The following is a 25,265-nucleotide window of genomic DNA, read 5'->3' as shown; positions in this document are numbered from 1 at the left end:
CTCTAGAATGGATAATATTTAAACCCACAACAGGAATGGAAAAGAGGAAAGCGTTTGTACAGTTCTACAAGTGTGGCAAGATGGTCACACACGAGATCAGTGATTCCTTCTTAAAGTAGGGAAGAGGTGTGTGATTACATGACAATTTACAGAAGAGCTTGACTATTTAATAAACTGCTATTTATGAAATCATTACATTTTGAAACAGTATTAAAAGAGCTAAAATAATTAAATGTCTATTACTTCTTTTCAAATCTTTTTTTGGTTTGTCAAATAACCAAGACAACTTTAGGATTACCCCCATAACTTCCTTTCTCAGAGTAGAGAACTGGGAAATAAACTAAACCTCTACACAGGAAATGGTAAAGAGGAAAAAAAATAGCTCTCAAATTGTGAACAATCTATCCTAATAATCCTAATTAGATCCATTCTAAGTCAGTATTGCTGCACCTTCTGTCACTTAGCTTTTGAGAAAGCCAAACAATACAGCAACATTTAAACCAGTAAGAGAACATATGTGCAGACTAGTTTAAAAAAGTAATACATTATAAAATTATATAATTGGGATTGGCAAGACAAGCGGAGCATAAAGAGACAGCTTTAAGTTTTTGAGGTCAGGCTTGACAAAGCCCTGGCTGGGATGATTTAATTGGGGATCAGTCCTGCTTTGAGCAGGGAGTTGGACTAGATGACCTCCTGAGGTCCCTACCAACCCTGATATTCTATGATTCTATGATCTTGAGAGAAAATCAGTGGTAAACAAAGAAGCACCATCATGAAGAGCCTTGGATACGAGAAAGAGAAGTTTGAATGAGATGGGAGCACCGTGAAGGAACTCAAACACAGGACCAAGATCAGAACTACGGGCAAGGAAGAGTGTTGCATGAACTGGAACTATGGAGAACGGAATGGAAAAAGTTGCAACCGTTTAAGCAAGAGATGACGTGGGCATGGACAAGAGTTTTAGCAATATGGATGCAGAGGAAGGAGTGGATTTTGAAGATTATGTATAAGTGACTGATTTGGCAAAACCCTAGGGGTGAGAAGGACAGAGAAAAGTCAAAGATTGCAAGTTTGAGAGGCTAAGGAAAAGAGGCTGACAAAATATGGGGGGAAGACTAGAGTTCAAAAAAATAAATTACTAATCTGTTTACATTTTAAAGACTGTATCTGAAGACTGGCTTCCTTGTTTAACTAGTATAACCCACTTTCTGCTCCTCCAGCTACTGCTGTTGACTGTGGTCACATAAGGCCTCCACTCAGCTCTCCTTATTCAGGCAAATCTTCCACTGAGCGTTGTTTGAGTAATGAGTGCTCAGCAGGGCTCGAAGGGTATGTCTACATTGCACACACACAAAAAAGCTGCAGCAGTTCTTATCAGAGCCCAAGTCTACAGACTCAGGTTCACAAGGCTCACACTATGGTGCTAACAACAGCTGTATAGGTATTCCTGATCCAGCTGGAGTTTGGGCTCTGTTACCCAGAGTGGGAATGTGTCCCAAGAAAGCTTTGCTTACAGTAGTTTTCTCATGTTAGTGATGCCATCAGCAGGGTAAATGAATTCAGAACATTGCAGCTAGAGGAACTAATTTTAAAGATTTTTTGTCTAAAAGGTAAATATATTTGTAAGTGGTAAACTTTGTTATGAATGCGACCAATTTGGGGAATGGGAGCTAGTTCAGGGGCTGGTAGCAGGGTGCCTCTTATTCCTCCCATACAGAAAGTTTGGATGCAGCGGGTGAGGTGAGTTTGCGGAGTATCCCACAAAACAGCTACTACCAACACCACAGAGGTAAGGAAGGTTCACAGAAGTGCCTTGATGCTATTTAGTATCAAGATCTTATTGTGACAGTACATGCAGCCATTAATGGGACATGTTTTCTTCTCTGCAACCCTATGAAGACAGTTTAGAGCCATTATACATACCATCAGGTTTCAGAGTAGTAGCCGTGTTAGTCTGTATTCGCAAAAAGAACAGGAGTACTTGTGGCACCTTAGAGACTAACAAATTTATTTGAGCATAAGTTTTCGTGAGCTACAGCTCACTTCATTGGATGCATTCAGTGGAATACTATGTACACATTGAAACAAACGTTTAATTTTAAGTATTACAAAAGAGCCCCCTTGTAGCCCTTCATTAAAAATAAAATACCCTTGCTGTTTCTTTTTCAGCAATTACTGTAAAGCAAGATCTCTAGATAATTTTTAAAGCAATGAGTTCACATTTGGCTGTAAAGAGGAAAATTAAAATGTAATACGCTTTCTTACCAAACCCAGGATCAGGCCAATCAACAAGGTGGCTAAAATGAAGATTGCATAAGAACCCCAGACATGAATTCCAAGAGTGCCTGTGAAGTAGCTGTGAATTTGCTGCAAATGGGAAAAAAACAGATTTAATATGCTCGTATTACACATATTTAGTACCCATTCTGTAAACTGTTCTTAAGTTAATTCCCAATTGAGACTTTTCATTCAACAGCCACTAATTACATTAAAAGAATCATCCCCCTTTGCCCTCACGCTCTTCCACACTATATTTAAGCTTACTGATACTGTAATTCTTATAAGACATATGATAGTGATAAAAATCAAACCATTTGTTTTCCTTATTTAATAATTCTACATGTAAAAGCTGTTTCAGGAAGGAAACTACAATTTTTCCTTCCTGTAATACTTGCAGTGACTAGTATTACAATATCAAATCTTCCTGAATTGAAATTTCATATTGGCTCCATCACTAATTTACAATGCAATTTCCACACTCCACTCATCATACTGGAAGGGACAGAGACAGGGCCTACACTTGTAAGAGGGCATACGCGCAAAAATATGTACCCAAGTTGTGCATGCACTTTTAAAGATAAACTAATCCTTTATATTAAAGAAAGGAAAGCCATGTCATAAGGAAATAATTACATATAGTGATCTTCACATTACTGACTTGAATCTTTTTCACGCTCTTCCCTAGGTCTTGTAGCACACAGTCCTGTGACATCTACTTTTGCTCAGAAATCGGGTAGCAAGAGGACAATATTAACAAATTTAAGGCTTCAGATTATCTTAATGATCTGATCCCTGTGCTCAGCACTATCATGCAGATCCATTAGTGTTAGCAATGTTAGGGGCCCTAGTAAAACAAATAAAACTTCATTACGTAATCTGTGCAAATCTGCAACAATTAGTATCACAAGGATGTTTACAATTCAGGGAACTTCTACCCTAATTTCTAATCAACTTAAGAACTAAAATATGGCTTCAGACCCCTAGTCATTGCCCTGTCTCAAACACTGGCTGGAAGGTACAAGAAACCCAAGAATACACAGATGTAGGATAATCTACTGCCCTCAAGAGAAAGTCTCCTCCTAATCCCTTATAGTTTAGATTGCTTTAATGCATGAAATAAAAGGTTTTATATTCCTTCTGAAACCTCTCTTTTTAAAAAAATATTCCGTAAATTCTGGATATTCTTGTTATCCATCCAAGTGTCCAATGCCACTTGCACAATGCACTGATGCACAACAGTGTGCAAGTCATTTAACCACTGAATCTTAAAAGTGCCCTCCTGTAAAATGGCATAGAAAAGATTTGCACCTACTAGGAAAGGAACGAGAAGGAGCAATAAGCTATGCCATTCACTGTTCCATCCAAGGGAACAACTAAAGAGTAGCTCAACCTACCTGCGTGGAATTCAGCTGCTCAGCTTCCCGTCCCTTCAGTTCAATCTTTTAATTTGCTGCAAAGCCGACTTTTCTGCCTCCCTTCTTTAGGGGCTGCAAGTTACCCTGCTATATGTGGCCTCTCCTTCATAGGAAGCTGAAGCCCACTGCTTGTGCTCTAGTGACACATTTATGAGCAGCTCTATACTTCATTAAAAATGCATGCTTGATAGAGCATTCTGATCAACCTAGTTTTTGCCTGATTAATAGAAAGCAAGTACCATGGGACTTAGTGAAATCAAGGATTCTGTTATCTTCAACCTTTTAGAAAAAACCTGGGTTGTTCACAATACCATGTGCATTAGGCTCACAGGGAGGAAAGACTCGTGTTTCTCTATGCCGATGTAAGTGTGTGTGTGTATTTGTGGACTGGTTTCTTCCATCTCATCTTCTAAAAGGTGCTCTTTAAGCAATATTCCCATCTGCCATCACCTGCCTTCCCACCCAGGCACAGGATTTAAGAATTTGCCACCTCCTTACTCACCTACCAAATTGGTGGGGAGGTAGAGACTGGCAGGGGCTCAGAATTTCTCCTAGTAGCTCTACTGGGGAAGAGACTCTGGGGAGCATGTGGTTGTGTGAAGATTCCACCCCACTGTCCTTTCTGGTGAAAGTTATTTAGGTAGATGCCAGTGGACAGAAGCAAGAACTAAAGATGGGCACTCTGGCAACCAGTGGCTGATCAGAAAGGGGAGTAAAGAACATAGCTGAGGTATGGGGATTGCTGTGGGAAGGACCATGGATGATCTGAGCAGTTTTCTATCATTTAATTTATATTTTCGAAGACTACATTCAAACAAGTCTCAAAATTTAATTTAAAAAAACACTGTCTACCCCATTTCTTCATTTGCATTTATCCAAAGGATAATAAAAGGGACTCTGGACTCCTTGCCATTATTCAGCATTACAAAAGTTATCACCCATATCCCAAACAACTTCATCAATTTGCAAATAAACCCAGAGAATTCAAAACTTCAAATCCAGCACAAAATTCCCACCATGCCTTAAATCCTTCCCCTACACATCTAATCCATACATAATTCTCCTCCTCAAAGGCCCAAACAGATGGACATGCCTTGAACTTCAATAAATTCAGGCTATTTCAGAATGACCCCGGACGTAGGTGAGAGGATGAAATCCAAAGATGAGGGGCCCTCATCATGGAGGACACCTTGGTACAGCTCCATCTGTTACATCAAGGAGACTACAGTTTGAACGTCCCCAATAATGGCAGTTGTGACAGTACTGGCAGTTGTGAAGCAAACAAGCCACAGACCATTAGAGCTTCCTAGGTCAAAACATACTTTAATCTCCACCCAGAAGCCAAACAGCAACTATTGCAGATTACAAAGTAGAGATGTCATGTGACCTCATAAGACCTTTCACTCAAGCAGGCAGCTGCCTTCTTCAGGGTTGCAGCTTCTGAATAGCCTTAAAACGTAGCCTCATACTACACTATCCTGGATTTAAAAGATGTTTTAATGTCTAAAATTTCATAAAACCAGATTCTCCAACTTTTATATTGAACCTTCAGTCAGGTAATTTGGCCTATAGTGAATAACTAAAATGAGCCATCCAGTTCCTAAAAGTACTTAAAGGCACTCCTCTGAGCTGAGGACAACTGAGGACACATTGAAAGTTTCTAAACTAAATATTTTCAGAGGAGATATTCCAAAAATAAATGTTAAGACTTCCCCAGAAGTGAAGAATCTCATTATTCAAATCCGTACCTATAAGAAGTCAGATTTAAATAACGTAATCTTAAGAAAAACATTTATCTGGCTAGACACCAAGCATGAAAAATTCTAGGCGGAAGACTTTTTTTTAAAATGACCCTAGAAAGATGGAACAGTCTAAAATAGGCATATACTAGAAAACTATTTCTAACATTAACAGTGTCACTAATAGAATTCCAAATTCATTTCTATTTTCTTTTTCAAGGTTTTTTTACTTGTATAAATAAGAACGTCAGAACACAAGAACGGCCCTAATGGGTCAGACAAAAGGTCCATCTAGTCCGGTATCCTGTCTTTCAACAGTGGCCAGTGCCCCAGAGGGAGTGAACAGAACAGGTAATCATCAAGTGATCAATCCCCAGTCGCTCATTCCCAGCTTCTGGCAAACAGAGGCTATGGACACCATTCCTGACCATCCTTGCTAATAGCCATTGATGGACCTGTCCTCCATGAATTTATCTAGTTCTTTTTTGAACCCTGTTATGGTCTTGGCCTTCATAACATCGTCTGGCAAGGAGTTCCACAGGTTGCCTGTGCATTGTGTGAAGAAATACTTCCTTTTGTTTTAAACCTGTTGCTTATTAATTTCATTTGGTGAACCCTAGTTCTTGTGTTATGATTTGTTTATACTGTTGATTTGTTTATTCCTTAGATTTGTTTATACTGACTACACAGCTCCTAGTCTGTCAGTCATTCTGAGGAGGGCTGCTTTTTCTTTATTGGATTCCAACCCTTATTAATATTTCAGCAGTACATTCTATAAATCTACTTCATATGACTATTCAAGGCAATGAACTGAGGGACAAAGCAGCAAAAGGCCACTATATCCACAACAGGTCAAATAGTAGAAATACACAGCAGCTGAAGGATTAAGGGGATGTCCTGCTCAGAATGTGTGATACCCTTGCAAAAGACCGTACAATTCTGGAATGCTTATTCTGACAAATAAAAGGGAATTATTCTAGCAACATAAAAATTACTGAGGATACATTTAGAATGTTGTGCTTACTTCTGACCACCTTATTTTAAAAAGGGCATTACAGAAATGGAGAAAACACAGTATGGGGCAGCCAGAGAGTTTGAAATAGGTTAGTAGTTAGATGTGACAAGTCTAAATGGTTCCAAAAAAGGCTATAAGTTACAACAGAAAAAAGGACAAGAAATTCTAAATTTGAACTTGGGTCTTCTCTCATAGTTATATGGAAGTGATACTCCCAGCTTTGTATGATTAGAGAAAGATACGACACTAAAACAAGCTCATGTATAAAGCAATTCTTTCAGGCCGTGGTGCAGAGGGCCAACACAAGACCTTCCACAGACAAAGCAGTCTCTCAGACTTTAAGGTTAGAATGGACTATCATGATCATCCAAGTCTGATCTCCTGAACACTGCAGGCCACAGAACCTCATCTATCAACCCCTGAAATATAAATATTAAGAAGAGAATCATCTAGAGAATATGATGGCATCCTACCTCCACTGTGAATGCAAAATATATTCTGCAATATGGTAGTAATCAGACTATAACAACTCCAAGTACCAGTACAGAATTAATTTTAGGCTGGCTCATTTTATTAGGGCTGCTAACCAATATTAAGATAACACTGAGCAGAGAGTACCCTTTGGCATTGATCATAATCTTATCTATAGCCTTAAAATGTCATTTTTGGCAAACAATTAATTAGCCAAGCACAATTTCTGCCTTCAGTTACAAGGACACAGGAATACATCAAGGGCATAGCCAGCCACAATAAGAAAAACGTAAGTTATGTATAAGGCTGTCAAATATCTGTTTAAACATTGTTTGACACACTTTTTCCTCAGATCTTAAATGCTGTAATAGCGAATAGTGTTACTTACCCTGATACATCCAGAGAGATGAAAAAGACCTGCCATTCCATGCATCCTAAGAAAGAAAGGGGATTAAGAGTTTGATGCACGACATACTGTACAAATTGAATGAAAACTGATGGAAGAGATGGATGTAAAATTTACAACATCCATCACATCCAGCCGTTCACATCTTCAAAGAGAAACTTATATTGCACATTAGTGAACGTAGGGTGAAAGTCATCCCGCCTGCACTTAGCCTGAGGTAAACCAAGTTGTGTAGAGGACACTAAGTAGAGGCTTGGGAGAAGAAATTCAGACAGACACAGCTGTCCACAGCCACTACTTCATTCAATAGGCCAGAAGAGCCACTACCTGCCTTTTTATAACCCCCATGCAGGGCACAGTCATGGATCCTGTGGTTCTTCACCAGCCCAGCCTCCAACAGACAGTGTAACAGGAGAGGCTCCTTATACCTGTAGAATCCCTAGAGCCTTCCCAGCAAAAAAAGGCTGGGGCCCTCGACACCTCACTTGACTTTCACTCATGATGACTAAAGGACTCTCTTACTTGCAGGTCCAACACAAATCTCTGATTCATTGTTTCATCACCATCTCTAACGGGAAAAGTGTGGTTTTCACTTAAAGCAAACCCTATGTAAATGCAGCAGGTTACAGGAAAATACCTTATTCTAGCACTACGCTTTACCTCCCACCATTCAGCAACAAAGTATGGGAAAACTGCACATTGATGTATGTGCTAGTCACTTAATGACAGAGATTTTTAGTGAGTCAAAATGGCCCATGTGACCAGAAGTCATTATATGGCAGACCTGCATAACAAAGCAGTTTCATTCCAGTACTCAGTGGACATAAAACTGCCATTCCTGTTAATAATAATGCTGAGCAGTTATGCTTTTCACCTTCCAAGAACTCTCTGTATTTAAAACATATAAATCTTAAAGATGTCAAGGACTGAACAGGCATGGAAAATAAACCGCTCACACACCAAAGGGTCAGGGCTGAGGCACCAGAGCAGGGTAGATTGCCAATACCTATGCTATGCTTCTCCAGTGAACAAGGACTTCAGTCTTTAATGCTATCAGTCTAGCACAGAGGTGGGCAAACTACGGCCCGCAGGCAACGTCTGGCCCGCAGGACCATCCTGCCCAGCCCCTGAGCTCCTGGCCCATGAGGCTAGCCCCCGACCCCTCCCCCGCAGTTCCCCTCCTGCTCCGCCACGCAGGCAGCGGGGCTGCGAGCTCCCGCCACTCCGAGCGGCATGGTAAGGGGGCGGCGGTGCACGCATGGCGGTAGGGGGACAGGGAGCGGTTGGGGTGGGGAGTCCCAGAGGGCAGTGAGGGGACAGGGAGCAGCTGGATGGGGCGGAGGTTCTGGGGCGGCCAAGGGCTGGGGAACAGGGTTGGATAGGGCGTGGGAATCCCGGGGGGCCTGTCAGGGGGCAGGAGTGTGGATAGGTCAGGGCAGTCAGGGGACAGGGAGCAGGGGGGGTTGGATAGGAAGTGGGATCCCAGGGAGCGGTTTGGGGCAGGGGTCCCAGAAGGGGGCAGTCAGGGGACAAAGAGCGAGGGGGGGGCGGCGCGTTGGATGGGTCGAGGGTTCTGAGGGGTGCAGTCAGGGGAAGTGGGAGGGGGGCGAATAGGAGGCAGGGACCAGGCTATTTGGGGGGGCACAGCCTTCCCTACCCAGCCCTCCATACAGTTTTTCACTCGGGTGTGGCCCTCGGGCCAAAAAGAGTTTGCCCACCCCTTGTCTAGCACCGTTTATTAGCAACATCAAAAGCCAGTTATTTTTAAGGTAAAATTATACGGCAGTTACATAAGAGAAGAGGGGGATTTCCACCCAGCTACAGGCTCTACGGCTTCCCATTTTTTCTCTAGGACATAGCCTTGAAGGTCCTCTGACGTCCTTGATCCGCGGTATCTGCGAAACACTCCATCCTTCGCACTGAGGAGCACAGACACATAGTGATTACAATGATGCCCCTTATTAGAAGAAACTGCCCCCTACAGCCAAAGTGAATTACCCATCATCAGAGGTGTTGGTGCCACTTACGAAGTTTGAACTGCACACCAACGAAGAGACCCTTGATGGTAAATTAAGGTTCCAAAAAAATTATGAATACTTCAATTCATGAACTCTTGCAAACTAAACAATCCCGAGGGATTAAACCTATTTTTAAAAGAAATATACCCACATATACACACCATTAAGGCAGCGATTTTCTGAGAAACCTAAAAAAGTTGGGATTCCAAATCTCATTCAAATTCAATAGAATTCAGGCACCTGACTTGCTCAGGCTCCTTTGAAATAGCCTTCAGTGTTTTTGTTTTTTTGATAAATTAGTTTACTGTAATAGACCTAACTGTGTGACATATTATTTATGTGCATTTATTTGAAGGATTCTTACAACATAATGGAGCGGAAGGATGAGGGGGTGTACACCTTACAATTTCTCCCCTGAATGTTTTAAATTATGTTACGCATAAACAAGGAATTTACAGACACTATTTTTCTTGGAAACAACTTCTGGTGAGGAATTTTCCCTGTGTTATCACAGACAAAAGTTTTAGCCCAAAGCTTGAATTAAATTTCAGACAATTAGTGTGTTCTCTTTGTCCATTCATACCCCCATTCTGCTTTCAATTATACCAGTTTAAGACCAGTTACAAGCAGAATTTGGAATACACACACACAGTATATGCACACATTAGATAGAGTTATTTTTAGGGTCCATACATTTTAAAACAATCTAGTAATAAAAAATCCAGTACTATATATATATATGCAGTGCAAGTAAGTTATTGTTGAGATGAAAACCCAGACTTCAGTTTCCTGATATGTTTGAATTTGCAACCTTAATGTTATTAACATTCCTATTCTTCCTGCTCAAATAATTCCCTTCGGACTTCACGATTACATAATTTTTCCAAGAAAATTCTCACTTTGAGATGATATGGTCATAATAAATCTCGACTCAAAATGAAAATTCCAAGGAAAACCACAAGCAAGTAAGAACAGAGGAAAATCTTTGTGCAAATTTAAACTATAGCACTGGTTGGTAATAATGCAATTAAAATTGTCTTTAGACTAAGAAATAGCTGATTTAATTCATATTAATCTGAACTACATATGCATAGCAAGGCTATTTTGTCTTGGAACAAAAAAAACTGTTTTTAAAAGATATTTTAAGCTCTAAAATTTATTTCTTCAATTTAAAAAAAACCTGTACTTAGCTATCCGGGGATCTCGGTGCTTATCCCATGAATTAAAACACAAAGCAGACAGACATAGGACTACTTATAGCTATAACCACTCATCCCACACCCTCCAACAGCCTTAGCAGAGAAGGAAAATAAACTGCAAGTCTTGTTCTTAGCCACTGCAACAGCTAATGCTCTGGGGAAGGTGAGGAGAATTATGTTACATAACATATGCCAGAATTATGTTCAACAGGTGGTGGCTATCAATAACAGTATGTAAGAAATAATTTTAATTTGCATCTGTTCACAGGCTCTGCATGATGCTTCATCTGTATGGAAACTGACAGCTTTGATTCCTGTATGATACAGACTTACTGGTAAATAGTAGGAAGTGTGGTAACAAAAAAACGGCCACTCAAACCTGGTGGAGAGAAAAAAAAATACAAATCACATTTGTTCAGTTCAGCTTTTGAAAAATAAATTTCTATTTCTATTTTCTAAAGATACCTATAAACATTTGTCTTTTCAGAACAAAATGTGAACATGAATGGGGTTATCACATCTCTAATAAAATGTTTAGTTGTTTTATTCTAGAGAATACTGCAGTAAATCCATGACAACGCTATTCAATATAAAATATTGTCTAGCATAAAGGCAAAAAACTTAAAAACTGTTACTTACCTTATGGTAACTGATTCGTTGAGAAGTTTTGTCTGTTTGGATCCCACTCTAGGTGTGGGCATGTAAGATCAGAATCTTTGAAAAGCAGCATCAGTTGAGCTGCGCCTACAACGTTCATGTGCTGGCCCCCTGCCAAGGGCATAAAGTGCAGAGTGGTTGCAACTGTCCCTCAGTTCACTTGCTAATTCAGAATCAGTTAACAAACGCTCCAAAAAAAGCAGAGAGAGAGTGGGTGGGGGGGATCCGGCTGATGACAACCACTCAAGATTACTAGTTACTAGAAGTTAAGTAAATGGAGGTTACTTACCTATAACAGGAAATTCTTAGAGATATGTAATTCCTATCTGTACCCAACACACACCATGAACCTGAGTCTGGCATTTTTTGCCAGCAATATCTGTTGGCCCACGCACGTGCTGTAGCTCTCTCTGTGCTCCAAACTGGTGATCTGGGCAGATGCCTCTCCAGTTTCCCCTTCTTATTGCAGTCCAAACAAAATGCACCGCAGGGGATGGAGGGCAGGTAATTGAATAGGTTTAGGGACTACAAATCTCAAAGAACCTTTCGTTACAGGTAAGTAATCTCCATTTCTTCGAGTGAAGGTCTCTGTGTATTCCACATATGGCAGATTATCAAACAGTAGTCAGACGGGGGAGGGTGTGCGGACGCAGAAGTAACAGCTGTCCCCACAACTGCATCCACAGATGACTGGACCAGAGAGTAACGTCTCATGAAGGTATACAAAGGCTCCAAGTAGCTACCCTACATATCTCTGGGAGGGGTACACCTCTCAGAGATGCAGCCGAAGTAGCTTGCGCTCCAGTGGAATAAGCCCTCACCCACTCCGAAGGAGGAACACAAGCTAGTTGGTAACAAAGCAATGCAATCCAAGATCCATTTTGAAAGTCTCTGGGCCGATACAGCTTGATTACTCAGCTATGGAAATAAATACTTTACGCATCTTTCTAACATCCTTTGTTCTTTGCAGATAAAAGACCAAAGCCCTTTTATCCAGATAATGCAGCCATCTTCCCTCATATGAGGCATGTGGTGTAGGGGAAAAAAAAACAACAATGGTAAGTGGATGAAAGGGGACTCGTATGAAACTTGGAAACTATTTTAGGTATGCATCTGGGGTGGGGTCACAATGAGAACTTTTCGTTACATTCTCCATGAGATGTTTGCTGAGTCTCAGTTTCCAACCCTCATGAGGGAGGAGAAGGGCAGATGTTGCGCCTGGCAGAAACATTAGCCTCACCCAAGCAAAAGAGGCAGCATTGATGTTCATCGCTTACCAAAAAGGAGGGAGACCATAAAACACAGGTTTTGAACTCTGGGACCCTGGGCATAATCCCAGACATCTTGGGGAGAAAAAGCCCCCGGGCGGGGAAGAAATGGGGGAAGCTATCTAACTATACTATGTTGGACTATACTATAAAGACTACTAAAGTTACTAAAATTACTTAAAAAACTAACTATATGCAGTATCTTACAGCTATGACCCAGGAAAAAAGGTGCTGAGGACACAGAAGATTCCAACTCAGACCTTGCGGCAGTAAGAAGGAACTGGACAGGTGTCAGTTTCATGCCCGCAGTTCAGAGCACAAGGAGAGCTGCAGTGCACGTGCGTGCCAATGGACACTGCTTGCAAAGAAAATTCTGGACTCAGGCAGATGGCACACACATGTATCCCATATGCAGAATATGCATACGAACCATCACTTGAAGAAGAATCATTTGTTCTTAATATTCATCCACGGGGATCCCTCTCTCCAGGTGACTGATGAGCAATGCCCTTATGGAAGGTGGGATTGCGCAATCCAAACTGCCAGTAAGAAAAGTGATTTTAACACTGTCCTACCAAATCTGGCACCTGATCTTGCAACCAAGTGTTTAAACAAAAATAAGGGGATTACCCAAAGTGGCTATCTTGCAGATCTCTGATATGGGGATGTTTCTAAAGCTTGCAGAGGAGAGACTGTGGTCTAGTGGAATGAGCTTTGATGCTTGGAGGAAAAAGCGTTCAAGCCATGCGATAGATACACTGGGTAGTCCAGTTAGATAGTCTCTACAAAGAAGTGGCCTACCCCTTAGAAGCACTACTTTTGGCAACAAATACAGGGAACTTGCCTAAAGGACTTTGTTCTCTCAAAATATTATAACAAGGCTCTGAAAAGATCCAAAGTGTGAGGTTTTGTTTCCCCTGGGGACAAATGGTGTTTTGGAATGAAAGCAGAGAGATCAACAGACTGATTTAAACGGAAATCTGACAATTTTGGTAATAATATTTTAGAGGGGATCTCAACATCACCTTATCTCTGTGGAATGTTGTATGAGGATCATCAGCCACAAGGCTTGGAATTCACTCACCTTCTGGCTGATGTAACAATAAAAAAAGGTCATCTAAAGAGTAAGGTGGTGTAAATTATTCACGAGAAATTCAAAAAGAGATTCCATGATGCTTGCAAGGACAATATTAAGATCCCACATCTGAGGGGGCTCTTTGGTGGGTAAGTATGAAAACTACAGAAACCTTTAGATATCTGGGGTGAAGAAGAGAGAACACAACTGCATAGGATGCCATGAATAAACAGCTGCAAGGTGGACCTGAATGGAACTAAATAAAAGTTGAGAGTGTTTCAAATGTAGAGTACAAATCAAGAATTTTAGGTCCGGGAGCCTCCAATATGTCAAGGTTGTGCTGTGCTACCCAAATATTGAAAATCGTTTCCACTCAGAGGAGTACTTTATAATTGTAAATCGCTTTCTGCTTGGCAGGAGGATTTGTTGGACTTACAGTGAATCTGTCAGTAGCAGTCAACTGGACAATATCCAGGCTACCAGGTGTAGCAATTTTACTTCTAGGTGAAGTACTTTATATTGGTTCTGTGATCTGTCTGGACAGTTTGGAAGTGCGATTGGAAGCTGAATAGAAGGAGACTAAGATCTATCAACCAGAATTTTCTTTGCCAATATGGCACTATCAAGATAAGTACAGATACATCCTGTCTGATTTTCCATATAACGCAGGTTATCAGAAAGATCAGTGGAGAAACACACAAGACTGTGATTCCACAGCATGATACAGACATCTTTCAAGGATCACAGGCTCATGAATCCTCTGAAGCAAAAAAGACCAGACACTATTTTCTTTGGTGGCAAACAAGACTATAATACGATTCCCCATGGATGTTTTTATAAAAGGTATGATCTAGGAATTATTTGGGGGAAATTGTATGGCTTATGTTACACCACAGGTCTGCCTAGATTATCACAATGGTCTCTTTTGGCCTTAGAATCTATAAATCTGTGAAATACAGGCATGATGATGAAGCTCTTCAGAGATCATTTGTTGTTGCTGATGGCTTTCCTGCTTGAGAAGTCTGTTACATTGTTACTGGCTCCTGGGAAATGAAGAGCTATTAGGGCTATCCTGTATTGTTGACACCATGTCCATAATTTCATTGCCTCCAGGCACTGGAGTGATGAACAAGCACCTCCGTAGTTATTTACTGTGGAGTCTGTGAGAACCCATACAGTGGAATTCTATAAAACAAGCACAGCAACCTCCTCTATCATAAGGTCAGCTGGCACTATTAATGCTGCTATTATTGGTGCCTGTGTCAATGCTAGCAATTGCCAACATTGTCAGGTGCAGGCCCCATAAAGGTCTGAGCCAGAAGTTAAGCTCATGTCACTTGCCCCATCATATGAGTGGTCTTAATGCTCTATCCCAAGAGGAGAGCAAAGGTTTAAGCTTCTTTGGGAATGAGAAGATTGGCATGAGGAATGATGTTCTGACCTCCTTTGTTTTAAGGAGGAGATACTACTGGTCTTGGTGCAAGCCCATACAGCCGGGGGGGACAGGGTTCGACAATCTCAGATCCTTATCAGACAGTGTTGGGGCAGATCTTCTGCAGGTATCAACCGCAAGGGTTGCAAACTGGCTATCAGGGGCACCAGCAGACTGGGATTTAGAAGCGACTAGTCCCATATTGGAAATTGATGTCCATTCTTCATTACTGAGGCTCCTCTCTCCAACTGCTGAAAAACATACTGAGTGTTTCTGGCTTTCTTGTTTTGGCTGAAAAGATCAGCAAATCAAGCAGCAGCCTAGTATGTGGCTCTAGCCAAGACAAAAAAAGGCAGTGGTTTTGACAGTCTGTGACGGCAAGGGTTTTGTCGCCAGAGGAACACAGGTTTGAAGCCCTAATGCTTCAAATTTGTTATTTTAGGATTATGATATCGGCACAAAGTACCATGGAGAAATTAATTTTTTTTTAAAGGAGGAATTTTGTTTGGAAATTAACCTTAACCAGGTGAAGATAGGAAAGGAAAACTTCTGCTATGTGTAGTGGACAGACACCGCTTCTTCGGTCTCACTGCCATGGGTCGTAAGAGGGAACCAAGGGACTTGTGGCCACTCTGCCCTTTATGCCCTGAAGTGGAGGAGTGTAAGTACATGTATAGCACAGACAAAGCCCAACAGAGATGTCTACTCATTCAAAGATTCAGACCTTGTACACGTCAGGGACATGTGCTTCTAGAGTGGGATCCACATGAATAAATACTTCAAGAAGAAATTACTGATTCTGTTATCTTTAAACTTCACTATCATTCATTTATGTATGTAAATATTCATTAATTCAGGCACGCAACTTCACACAGGTCTATAAAATTTTGCTAGAAGGCAGCCTGGCAGGAAGCCAGGGACAGTAGCAAGGGGCCCTAAATGCCAGTCAGAAGGTACAGGGTCTTATGTGTAAATGCCAACTCACTTGTATATACCCCAGGCTTAAGGATCAAGCCTCTGCATCCCCACAACTCCCTGCTCTCAACAAAGAAGGTATTTGGAGAGGCATTTTGCTTGGTTTATTCTTAGCCAGCACTTTGGATTTTAAAAACATGGATTTTTTTTTTTAGGACTTGTTAAATGATGTTTAAAATAAGGATTCTATGACTCTTGCATTACCCTAGACCAAAATCTGTGTTAAAAATGAGATGCTAAATGGATCAATCAGAAGTGAAAATTCAAATACCCAAAAAGCCCTTCAAAATTGTTGCAGTAAGAGGGAATCAGAGTAATCTCATATTAATCAGCCAAGACACGGCACTGGATTAAGAACCTGCTGCTTATTTCACCTCTGTAACGCAAGACCAAAAAAAAAAAAAAGAAGAAGAAGTGGGAGGGGAACAGAGGAAGGAAAAGCAATTAGATTAAATAAAGAAGAAACAATGTGAGATTTAAAGCTATGTATTACTTGTTAACGAGGGATCTAATTCAACCTGTAGCACATCAGAACTTTTAAAATATAATCACCGAAATGGCACTTTGTCATCACTGCACATTTTTTGATTTTCCAAGTTTCATTAGATCAGCTGGAAACTTCTACCTAGCAGTACTTAACTCCTGGTGTTTCCATCGCCAGCATCCTTAATGGAACTTATACCTCTCCATCATGCTTAGTAATACCATTTTTTTCTTACATGTAACTGGTGTCGAAACAGATATTAACTTTTTTACATCAGTTGCCAGATATTCTGTTTTATCATTTTAGATGAGATCAAATAAAATCCCGTAGTGCTAGAGAAAATATTTTTCAAAATCATAACAATGAATTAAACCACTGATATGTCAAATTATTCTACACCACCATTTTCATTGTAGAATGAAAGTGCTAGAGAAAATATTTTTCAAAATCATAACAATGAATTAAACCACTGATATGTCAAATTATTTTACACCACCATTTTCATTTTCACCACCATTCTGCATAGTAACAGTTCCCATTATAGTTGTATACATTTCTAGAACAAAAGCACAGCCATACTGGGACAGACAGATGGTCCAGCTAGCCCAGTATCCTGTCTTTTGACAGTGGCCAATGCCAGATAATTCAAAGGGAATGAAAAGGAAAGGGCAATTTTAAGTAATCCATCCCTGTCATCCAGTCCCAGCTTCTGGCAGTCAGGGGCTTAGCGTCACCTAGAGCATGGGGTTGCATCCCTGACCATGCTGGCTAATAGCCCTTGATGGACCTATCCTCCATGAACTTAGCTACTTCTTTTTTTGAAAACAGATACACTTTTGGCCTGTACAACATCTCCTGGCTACGAGTTCCATAGGTTGACTGTGTGTTGTGTGAAGAAGTATTTCCTTTTGTTTCTTTTAAACCTGCTGCTTATTAAATTTCATTGGGTGACCCCTGGTTCTTGTGTTATATGAAGGGGTAAATAATACTTCCTTAGTCACTTTCTACACACCATTCATGATTTTATAGACCTCTACCACATCCCCCCCTTAATCATCTCTTTTCTAAGATGAACAGTCCCAGGCTTTTTAAGCTCTCCTCATATGGAAGCTGCTCCATACCCTTAATCATTTTTGTTGCCCTTTTTTGTACCTATTTCATTTCTAATGGATGTTTTTAGAGATGGGGCAATCAGGCCTGCACACGATATTCAAGCTGTGGGTATTCAAGCTGTGGATATTCAAGCCCTGGATTTATATAGTGGCATTACTGTAATTACTATCTTATTATCTATCCCTTTCCTAATGATTCCTAACATTTTTTGACTGCAGCTGCACATTGAGTGGATATTTTCAGAAAACTATCCATAATGACTCCACTTTCTTGAGTAGTAACAGCTAATGTTGACCCCATCATTTTGTATGTTTTCCAATCTGCATTACTTTACATTTATCAACACTGAACTTCAGTTGCCATTTTGTTGCCCAGTCACCCAGTTTTGAAATATCCCTTTGTAACTCTTCACAGTCTGCTTTGGACTTAGCTATCTTAAGTAATTTTGTATCAACTGCAAACTTTGCCCTTCACTGTTTCCACTTTTTCCAAATCATTTATGAATATGTTGAATAGCACTGGTCCCAGTAACGATCCATGGGGGACACTGCTATTTACCTCTCTCCAGTCTGCAAACTGACCATTTATCCCTACCCTTTGTTTCCTTTCAGTTACTGATGCACGGGAGGACCCTCCCTCTTATCCCATGACTCCTTACTTTGCTTAAGAGCCTTTGGTGAGGGCCCTTTGTCAAAGGCTTTCTGAAAGTCCAAGTACACTGTACCCACTAGATCACCCTTGTCCATGTTTGTTGACCCCCTCCAAGAATTCTAATAGATTGGTGGGCATAATTTCCCTTACAAAAGCCATGTTGACTCTTCCCCTACATATTGTGTTCATCTATGTGTCTGATAATTCTGTTCTTTACTATAGTTGCAACCAATTTGCCTGGTACTGAAATTAGGATTGCCTATAATTGTGAAGACTGCCTCTGGAGCATTGTTTAAAAATTAGCATCGCGTTAGCTATCCTCCAGCCATCTGCACAGAAGATGTAAGTGATAGCTTACATATCACAATTAGTAATTTCACATTTTATTTCCTTCTGAGCTGTTGGGTGATTTATTACTGTTTAATTTATCAATTATTAATTTAAGGAGCATTTGGTCCTGGTGATTTATTACTGTTTAATTTATCAATCTGTTCCAAAATCACCCCTACTGACACCTCAATCTGGGACAGTTCCTCAGATTTGTCACCTCTGACAAATGCAGAGAATTCTTTGACTGACGCAAAGAATTCATTTAGCTTCTTCGCAAAGTCTTTTTTTTCCTTGAGTGCTCCTTAAGCATCTCAATCATTCAGTGGCCCCACTGATTGGCAGTCTTCCTACTTCTGATGTACTTTAAAAAAATTGCTGTTAGTTTGTGTGTTTTGTTAGCTGCTCTTCATATCTTATTTTTTGGCTTGCCTAACTATGCTTTTACACGGGACTTGCCAGAATTTATGCTCCTTTCCATTTTCCTCAGTTTGACTTCCAATTTTTAAAGGGTTCCTTTTTGCCTCTAACCGTTTCTTTTACTTTCTTGTTCAGCCATGGTGGCATTTTTCTGGTCCTCTTACTTTTTTTTTTTTTAATTTGGGGTATACATTTAACTTGGGGTATATATGAAATTTAATTTCTACTGTATATATTAATCCTTCACTGTTCATGGAGGCTACCATCATCCCAGGAGACATGCATAAGGCATTCATGCAGTACATTTATTAAGTTTGTAATGAATGACATGACCATTAATGTGTCTACTTTTCAAAGGCACAAATGGCAGCTAGGTGCCTAATTCCCATTGATCAGTGAGAGTTAGGCACCTAAAAACCATTTAGGCCTTTGAAAGTCTCCCTCACTATCCCTAAGTATTCCCATCCCTATCCAATTACCCAATCCATCTGAATGGAGACTTTTAGGGAGAGCAAGGCAAGGACATGGAAAAAAATTTTCCCCACCTGTTGATTACAACCAAGTTCACACTTCCAACAATGATCTTTCCCAGCACATACCTTCTAGCCAAGAACTGAAGCGGGCAAAGCCCCAGCATGATTGCCCCTATGGTTGAAAAATACTTCAACTTAGGTTACAACCAAAAATGGACTAAACTCAAGTAACCTTAACAGGTCCCCTTGCAAAAAACTTTTTAGAGCACAAAAAACATGGAAGCCTATGGTCAACTGAATTGCCACATAGGGCACACTGTAATCGTAAACTTACCTACTACAAGAAAAATCAGATGATAAACCAGAGAGCCAAAACCACTTAGGCTTTTTGAAAATCCTACCAGTAATTTTTAGGTTATTTATCAGAAAGACTAATTCTTTGAAATTTTCCCAAACAGTTCTGCTTGTCACAGCCTTATTTTTGAAAGAATCATTTTCTTAAAAAAATCATATGCTTCACATAAGTGCCTGTAGGCCCTAATAAAGATCAAAGTCCCATTGTTTTAGCATGGTACAAACACAAAAGAGCTTAAAATTTAATGCGCATTGGAAGGTCAGGCTCACAATGGAACACTGGTTGCAATCTTAATGTTGATATTGCAATAGTTAGGAGCTCATTGTTTCCTTAATATGAGGAAGCAGAGGTTCGTTTTAATTAAGGTCTTGCCCATGAGAAAGGAAGAACTGTTTTCAAACTCATCCCTTTATTAATCAGGTAACGATTTGTGCATTCGCTAACTGAAGAACCCATACCGGTACCTTTTGAATTTCAGAGAATTTTGGTGTTCCTCCAACTTTCTAATAATACAACTCACAAGCACACACTGAGCCCTTACGAACAGCCGGTATTCTTTGTCCTTGAGATTAGAGTTCAGCTTCACAGGTACAGAAAAATTAAGTCTGAACCTGTTAAAATTAACAGTATGGAATTAACTTAATTGCAGTATCACCTGCACTTGAGAAATAAACCCATAAAGTATGTACGCACTTCCACGGTTTGATAAAGCAAAATCATCAGCCATGGTTTTCTGATTTGGATGTATCTGGAACTTCCTCCCACTTTTATCACAAATCATTACTATAATTAAGCTTAGCATATTTTTTTTATTTCAGTGGATGACACTGATGTTTATTTTAAAGCCTTTTTATTGTCATCAATATAAATTTTCATAGTTGTGGGAAATTGGGGAGCGGGGGGGACAGGCAGTAATTATTTAAAGGTAAATGTTGAGATTCAAAAAGTAGAAACTGTATAACCATTAAACCACAAAGTATCCTTAAGTCAAATGCTAATAATGGTTGTCAAACAGCATTTTTCTTACTTTGCCCATCTGTAAAGTTTCAATCATCATCAGTGGAAATATTTTTTCCTAGGTTTATAAGTCTACAGTGAAATTGACGTTTACCGACATTTACTGATAAAAATCTAATCTTTCCAAGCCTAACTATAATAAACTTCATCCCTCTGCAGCTAGGATAGAATTGTAAAAATATTGCATTTATCTGCATGTACATAAAAAACTAACAAAGCTTTTTTTTTGTTTCAAAATGTTACATATCTGTGTCAGGCTCATTCAAAAAACACACCGAAGCCAAGAAATAGCCTATTTGAAAGTATAATTTATAGAACAAGTTTATAAAAGCTTTTTTCTATTCATACTTCATTTAAAAGAAACAAATTAAACTGGTCCTTTAAAAGTACTTAAAAGCATTACTATAGCTAGATAATACAATAAAGCAATAAAGCAGCCAGCTGATAGAGAGAGTTTATAAAAATTTCCATTTAGCTTGAGCAGACTTCAAGATTGTTTCCCCAACTAGAATAATCCATGGTTTTCAATCTCCTTGTTCCCCCAACCATTACTACCAGGCAGTGGAAATATCTCAGTCAACTAAGAGCCTTCCATGGCAGAAGTAGATCAACACTGTAGGTAGACACTTTTATGGGATGTCCGCTGCAGACGGCACTACAGCAGAGGACCCACGCTGATCCTTCGTTTGGAAGATAGAAACACTATGCTGTTAAATTCAAAAATGCAAGCAGCACAAAGAAATGGAAGGAAATAACATTTCTTTTGATTAAATAAGCTCATTTTTCTGAGTTGGCCAATTTTTCAGTTGCCCCAGTAAAATGGAATATTTTCCCAGTAGCTAAGAGTTACACAGGTTCGAGTGTTCCTTTTAAATACCTATATATAGTGCTCATTTCATAGCTTACCTGGTTCTTGAGTGACATCCACTTTTCCTACGGTGGTATCTAGATGTTCACTTTCTTTTGCAAAATTCTCCCATGCTGCTTCAATCTGTTGGCAGGCTGGACACCAAGGGGCATAGCTAAGAACAGAGAAGAATGTATTAGTTTAATATACACACACAAATTGTTTTTTAAATCAAGATTTCAAGAAAATGCACATCTGATACAATGGAAATATAAAAGTACTAGCCACAGATAAGTAGACACTTTTTCTAATTTTCTCTTAAAACTACTGGATTAGGAAAAAAAAATCATGAAATCCCAACCAGTTTTCTATAAATCCATAGGGATTTTTTTAAGTTGTTTAAACAATTCACAAGTTCGAAAAGATCAGCTTTTCCAAATCCTTCACAATGCAGCACAAATAACTCCATTTACACACAAAATTGATTTTCATGGAAGCTGTAAAAAGTTACTGAAGCGAGGTGTATCTTCAAAAATTATGTCCTAAAGACAACATTCTACATCACCTTCATACATCTCAGGCCCTCCTCTAAATTACATTGACTCTAATTTGTTAAAAGAACAGGAATACTTGTGGCACCTTAGAGACTAAAATTTATTAGAGTATAAGCTTTCGTGGGCTACAGCCCACTTCATCGGATGCATAGAATGGAATATAGTATATATATGGAATAGTATATATGTAGATATATATATACTCATACAGAGAAGGTGGAAGTTGACATACAAACTGTAAGAGGCTAATTAGTTAAGATGAGCTATTATCAGTGGGAGAAAAGAAAAAAAAACTTGAGTGGTAATAATCAAGATGGCCCATTTAGACAGTTGACAAGAAGGTGTGAGGATACTTAACTTAGGTCATGTCTACACTACGAAAGTACTCCGATTTTACAGAAGTCAATTTTTGGGAACAGATTTTATAAAGTTGAGTGCACGCGTCCACACTAAGCACATTAATTCAGCGGTGTGTGTCCACAGTACCCTGGCAAGTGTCGACATTCCGAGCGGTGCACTGTAGGTAGTTATCCCACAGTTCCCGCAGTCCCCGCTGCCCACTGGAATTCTGGACTGAGCTCCCAATGCCTGATGGGTTCAAACATTTGTTGCGGGTGGTTATGGGTAAATGTTGTCAGTCAACCCTCCCTCCCTCCGTGAAAGCAACAGCAGACAACTATTTTGTGTCCTTTTCCCTGGATTGCCCAAGCAGACGCCACAGCGCAGCAAGCATGGAGTCCGTTCAGCTCACCGCAGCAGTTATAACCATTGTAAACACCTCGTGCATTATCGTGCAGTTTATGCAGAACTAGCACCTGAAAAACCAGGCGACGAGGCGACGGCAGTGTGGTGATGAGGACATGAACACAGATTTCTCTAAAACCGCGATCCCCAGCAATTTGGAGATCATGGTGTTACTGGGGCAGGCTCATGCCGTGGAACGCTGATTCTGGGCCCGGGAAACAAGCACAGACTGGTGGGACTGCATAGTGTTGCAGGTTTGAGATGATTCCCAGTGGCTCCAAAACTTTTGCATGTGTAAGAGCACTTTCATGGAACTTTGTGACTTGCCTTCCCCTGCTCTGAAGCGCAGGAAAACCAAGATGAGAGCAGCCCTCACAGTTCACAAGCGAGTGGCAATAGCCCTGTGGAATCTTGCAACGCCAGACAGCTACAGGTCAGTCAGTAATCAATTTGGAGTAGGCAAATCTATTGTGGGGGTTGCTGTGATGCAAGTAGCCCACGCAATCATTGAGCTGCTGCTATCAAAGGTAGTGACTCTGGGAAACGTGCAGGTCATAGTGGATGGCTTTGCTGCAATGGGATTCCCTAACTGTGGTGGGGCGAAAGACGGAACACATATCCCTATCTTGGGACCGGACCACCAGGGCAGCCAGTATATAAACCGCAAGGGGTACTTTTCAATGGTGCTGCAAGCACTGGTGGATCACAAGGGACGTTTCACCAACATCAACGTGGGATGGCTGGGAAAGGTTCATGATGCTCGCATCTTCAGGATCTCTGGTCTGTTTAAACGGCTGCAGGAAGGGATTTACTTCCCAGACCAGAAAATAACTGTTGGGGAAGTTGAAATGCCTAAAGTTATCCTTGGGGACCCAGCCTACCCCTTACTGCCCTGGCTCATGAAGCTGTACACAGGCACCCTGGACAATAGTAAGGAGCTGTTCAACTATAGGCTGAGCAAGTGCAGAATGGTGGTAGAGAGTGCATTTGGACGTTTAAGGGGTCGCTGGCGCAGTTTACTAACTCGCTCAGACCTCAGCAAAACCAATATTCCCATTGTTATTGCTGCTTGCAGTGTGCTCCACAATCTCTGAGAGAGTAAGGGGGAGACGTTTATGGCAGGGTGGGAGGTTGATGCAAATCGCTTGGCCACTGAATATGCACAGCCAGACACCAGGGCAGTTAGAAGAGCACAGCAGGAAGCACTGCGCATCAGAGAAGCTTTGAAAACCAGTTTCAAGACTGGCCAGGGTACTGTGTTATCCTTCTGTTTTTTTCTCCTTGATGAAAACCCGCCCCCTTGGTTGACTCTAAATTCCCTGTAAGCCACGCACCCGCCCCGCTTTGAACACAGCTTGCTTGCAAAGGAAATAAAGTCACTGTCATTTAAAAAACATGTATTCTTTATTAATTGATTATAAAAATAGGGAGACAACTCACAAGGTAGCCTGGGTGGGGTGTGGGAGGAGGGAAGGAAAAGGCCACTTTAAAACTTCTTGAATGGCAGCCTTCTGTTGCTTGGGCTGCCCACTGGGGTGGAGTGGTTGGGTGCCTGGAGCGCCCGCCCCGCGTTCTTGGGCATCTGGGTGAGGAGGCAATGGAACTTGGGGAGGAGGGAGGGTGGGCGGTTAAACAGGGGCAGCAGCGGCAGTCTGTGATCCTGCTGCCATTCATGAACCTCCACCAGACGCCAGAACATGTCCATTTGATCCCGCAGTACCCCAGTGTTGACTCATGCCTTCTCTGATCTTCCTGCCGCCACCTCTCCTCACGTTCATCAGCCACTTTCCTGTACTCTGTTATTGTGTCCCTCCACACATTCTGCTGAGCTCTGTCAATGCCGGACGACTGCATGAGCTCAGAGAACATGTCACCGCGCGTGCGTTTTTTTCGCCGCCTTATCTGAGATAACCTTTGGGACGGAGGAGGGAGGCTTGAAACATTTGCAGCTGCTGGAGGAAAAAAAGGGAGTGAAGTATTTTAAAAGATACATTTTACAGAACAATGGCTATACTCTTTCACGGTGAACAACACTATTCACATTACATAGCCCATGTGATTTTGGTACAAGGTCGCATTTTGTATCTTATATTGAGTGCCTGCAGCTTTGGTGTTAGAGATCACACACGCAGTGCCGGGCAACAGAATTCGGCTTGCAGGTGGCCATGGTAAGCCATAGACTTTTGGCTTCTGCAGCCTTTATAACAGCAGCACCCTCCTCTCCCATACCAAGCAAAGCACACTGAGTTGGCCATTTAGTGCTGCAGTTTTCCTGTTAACGTGCAGCAGAAGAAACCAAACTAGCCCTCCCACTCCAATTCTCTGGG

General features: G+C 40.9%; 1 protein-coding gene across 2 annotated transcripts in view; it reads right to left on the bottom strand.

Annotated features, from left to right (window-relative positions):
• Nucleotides 1-25,265, bottom strand: part of TMX4 (thioredoxin related transmembrane protein 4) — a 58,119-nt gene that overhangs the window by 16,445 nt on the left and 16,409 nt on the right. For both annotated transcript variants that reach the window (XM_073339669.1, XM_073339670.1), the window contains exons 2-6: nucleotides 21,700-21,815; nucleotides 10,880-10,925; nucleotides 9,120-9,248; nucleotides 7,312-7,357; nucleotides 2,269-2,370 (exon numbers count right to left, since the gene is read on the bottom strand). In XM_073339669.1, coding sequence (XP_073195770.1) covers nucleotides 2,269-2,370; nucleotides 7,312-7,357; nucleotides 9,120-9,248; nucleotides 10,880-10,925; nucleotides 21,700-21,815 — 439 coding nt within the window. The remainder of the gene's footprint in view (nucleotides 1-2,268; nucleotides 2,371-7,311; nucleotides 7,358-9,119; nucleotides 9,249-10,879; nucleotides 10,926-21,699; nucleotides 21,816-25,265) is intronic.

The sequence above is a fragment of the Lepidochelys kempii genome, chromosome 3 (genome assembly GCF_965140265.1).
Source record: "Lepidochelys kempii isolate rLepKem1 chromosome 3, rLepKem1.hap2, whole genome shotgun sequence".
NCBI classification, from domain to species: Eukaryota; Metazoa; Chordata; order Testudines; family Cheloniidae; genus Lepidochelys; species Lepidochelys kempii.
The sequence above is the reverse complement of the archived record's forward strand: the minus strand, read 5'-3'. Positions and strand labels throughout refer to the sequence as shown.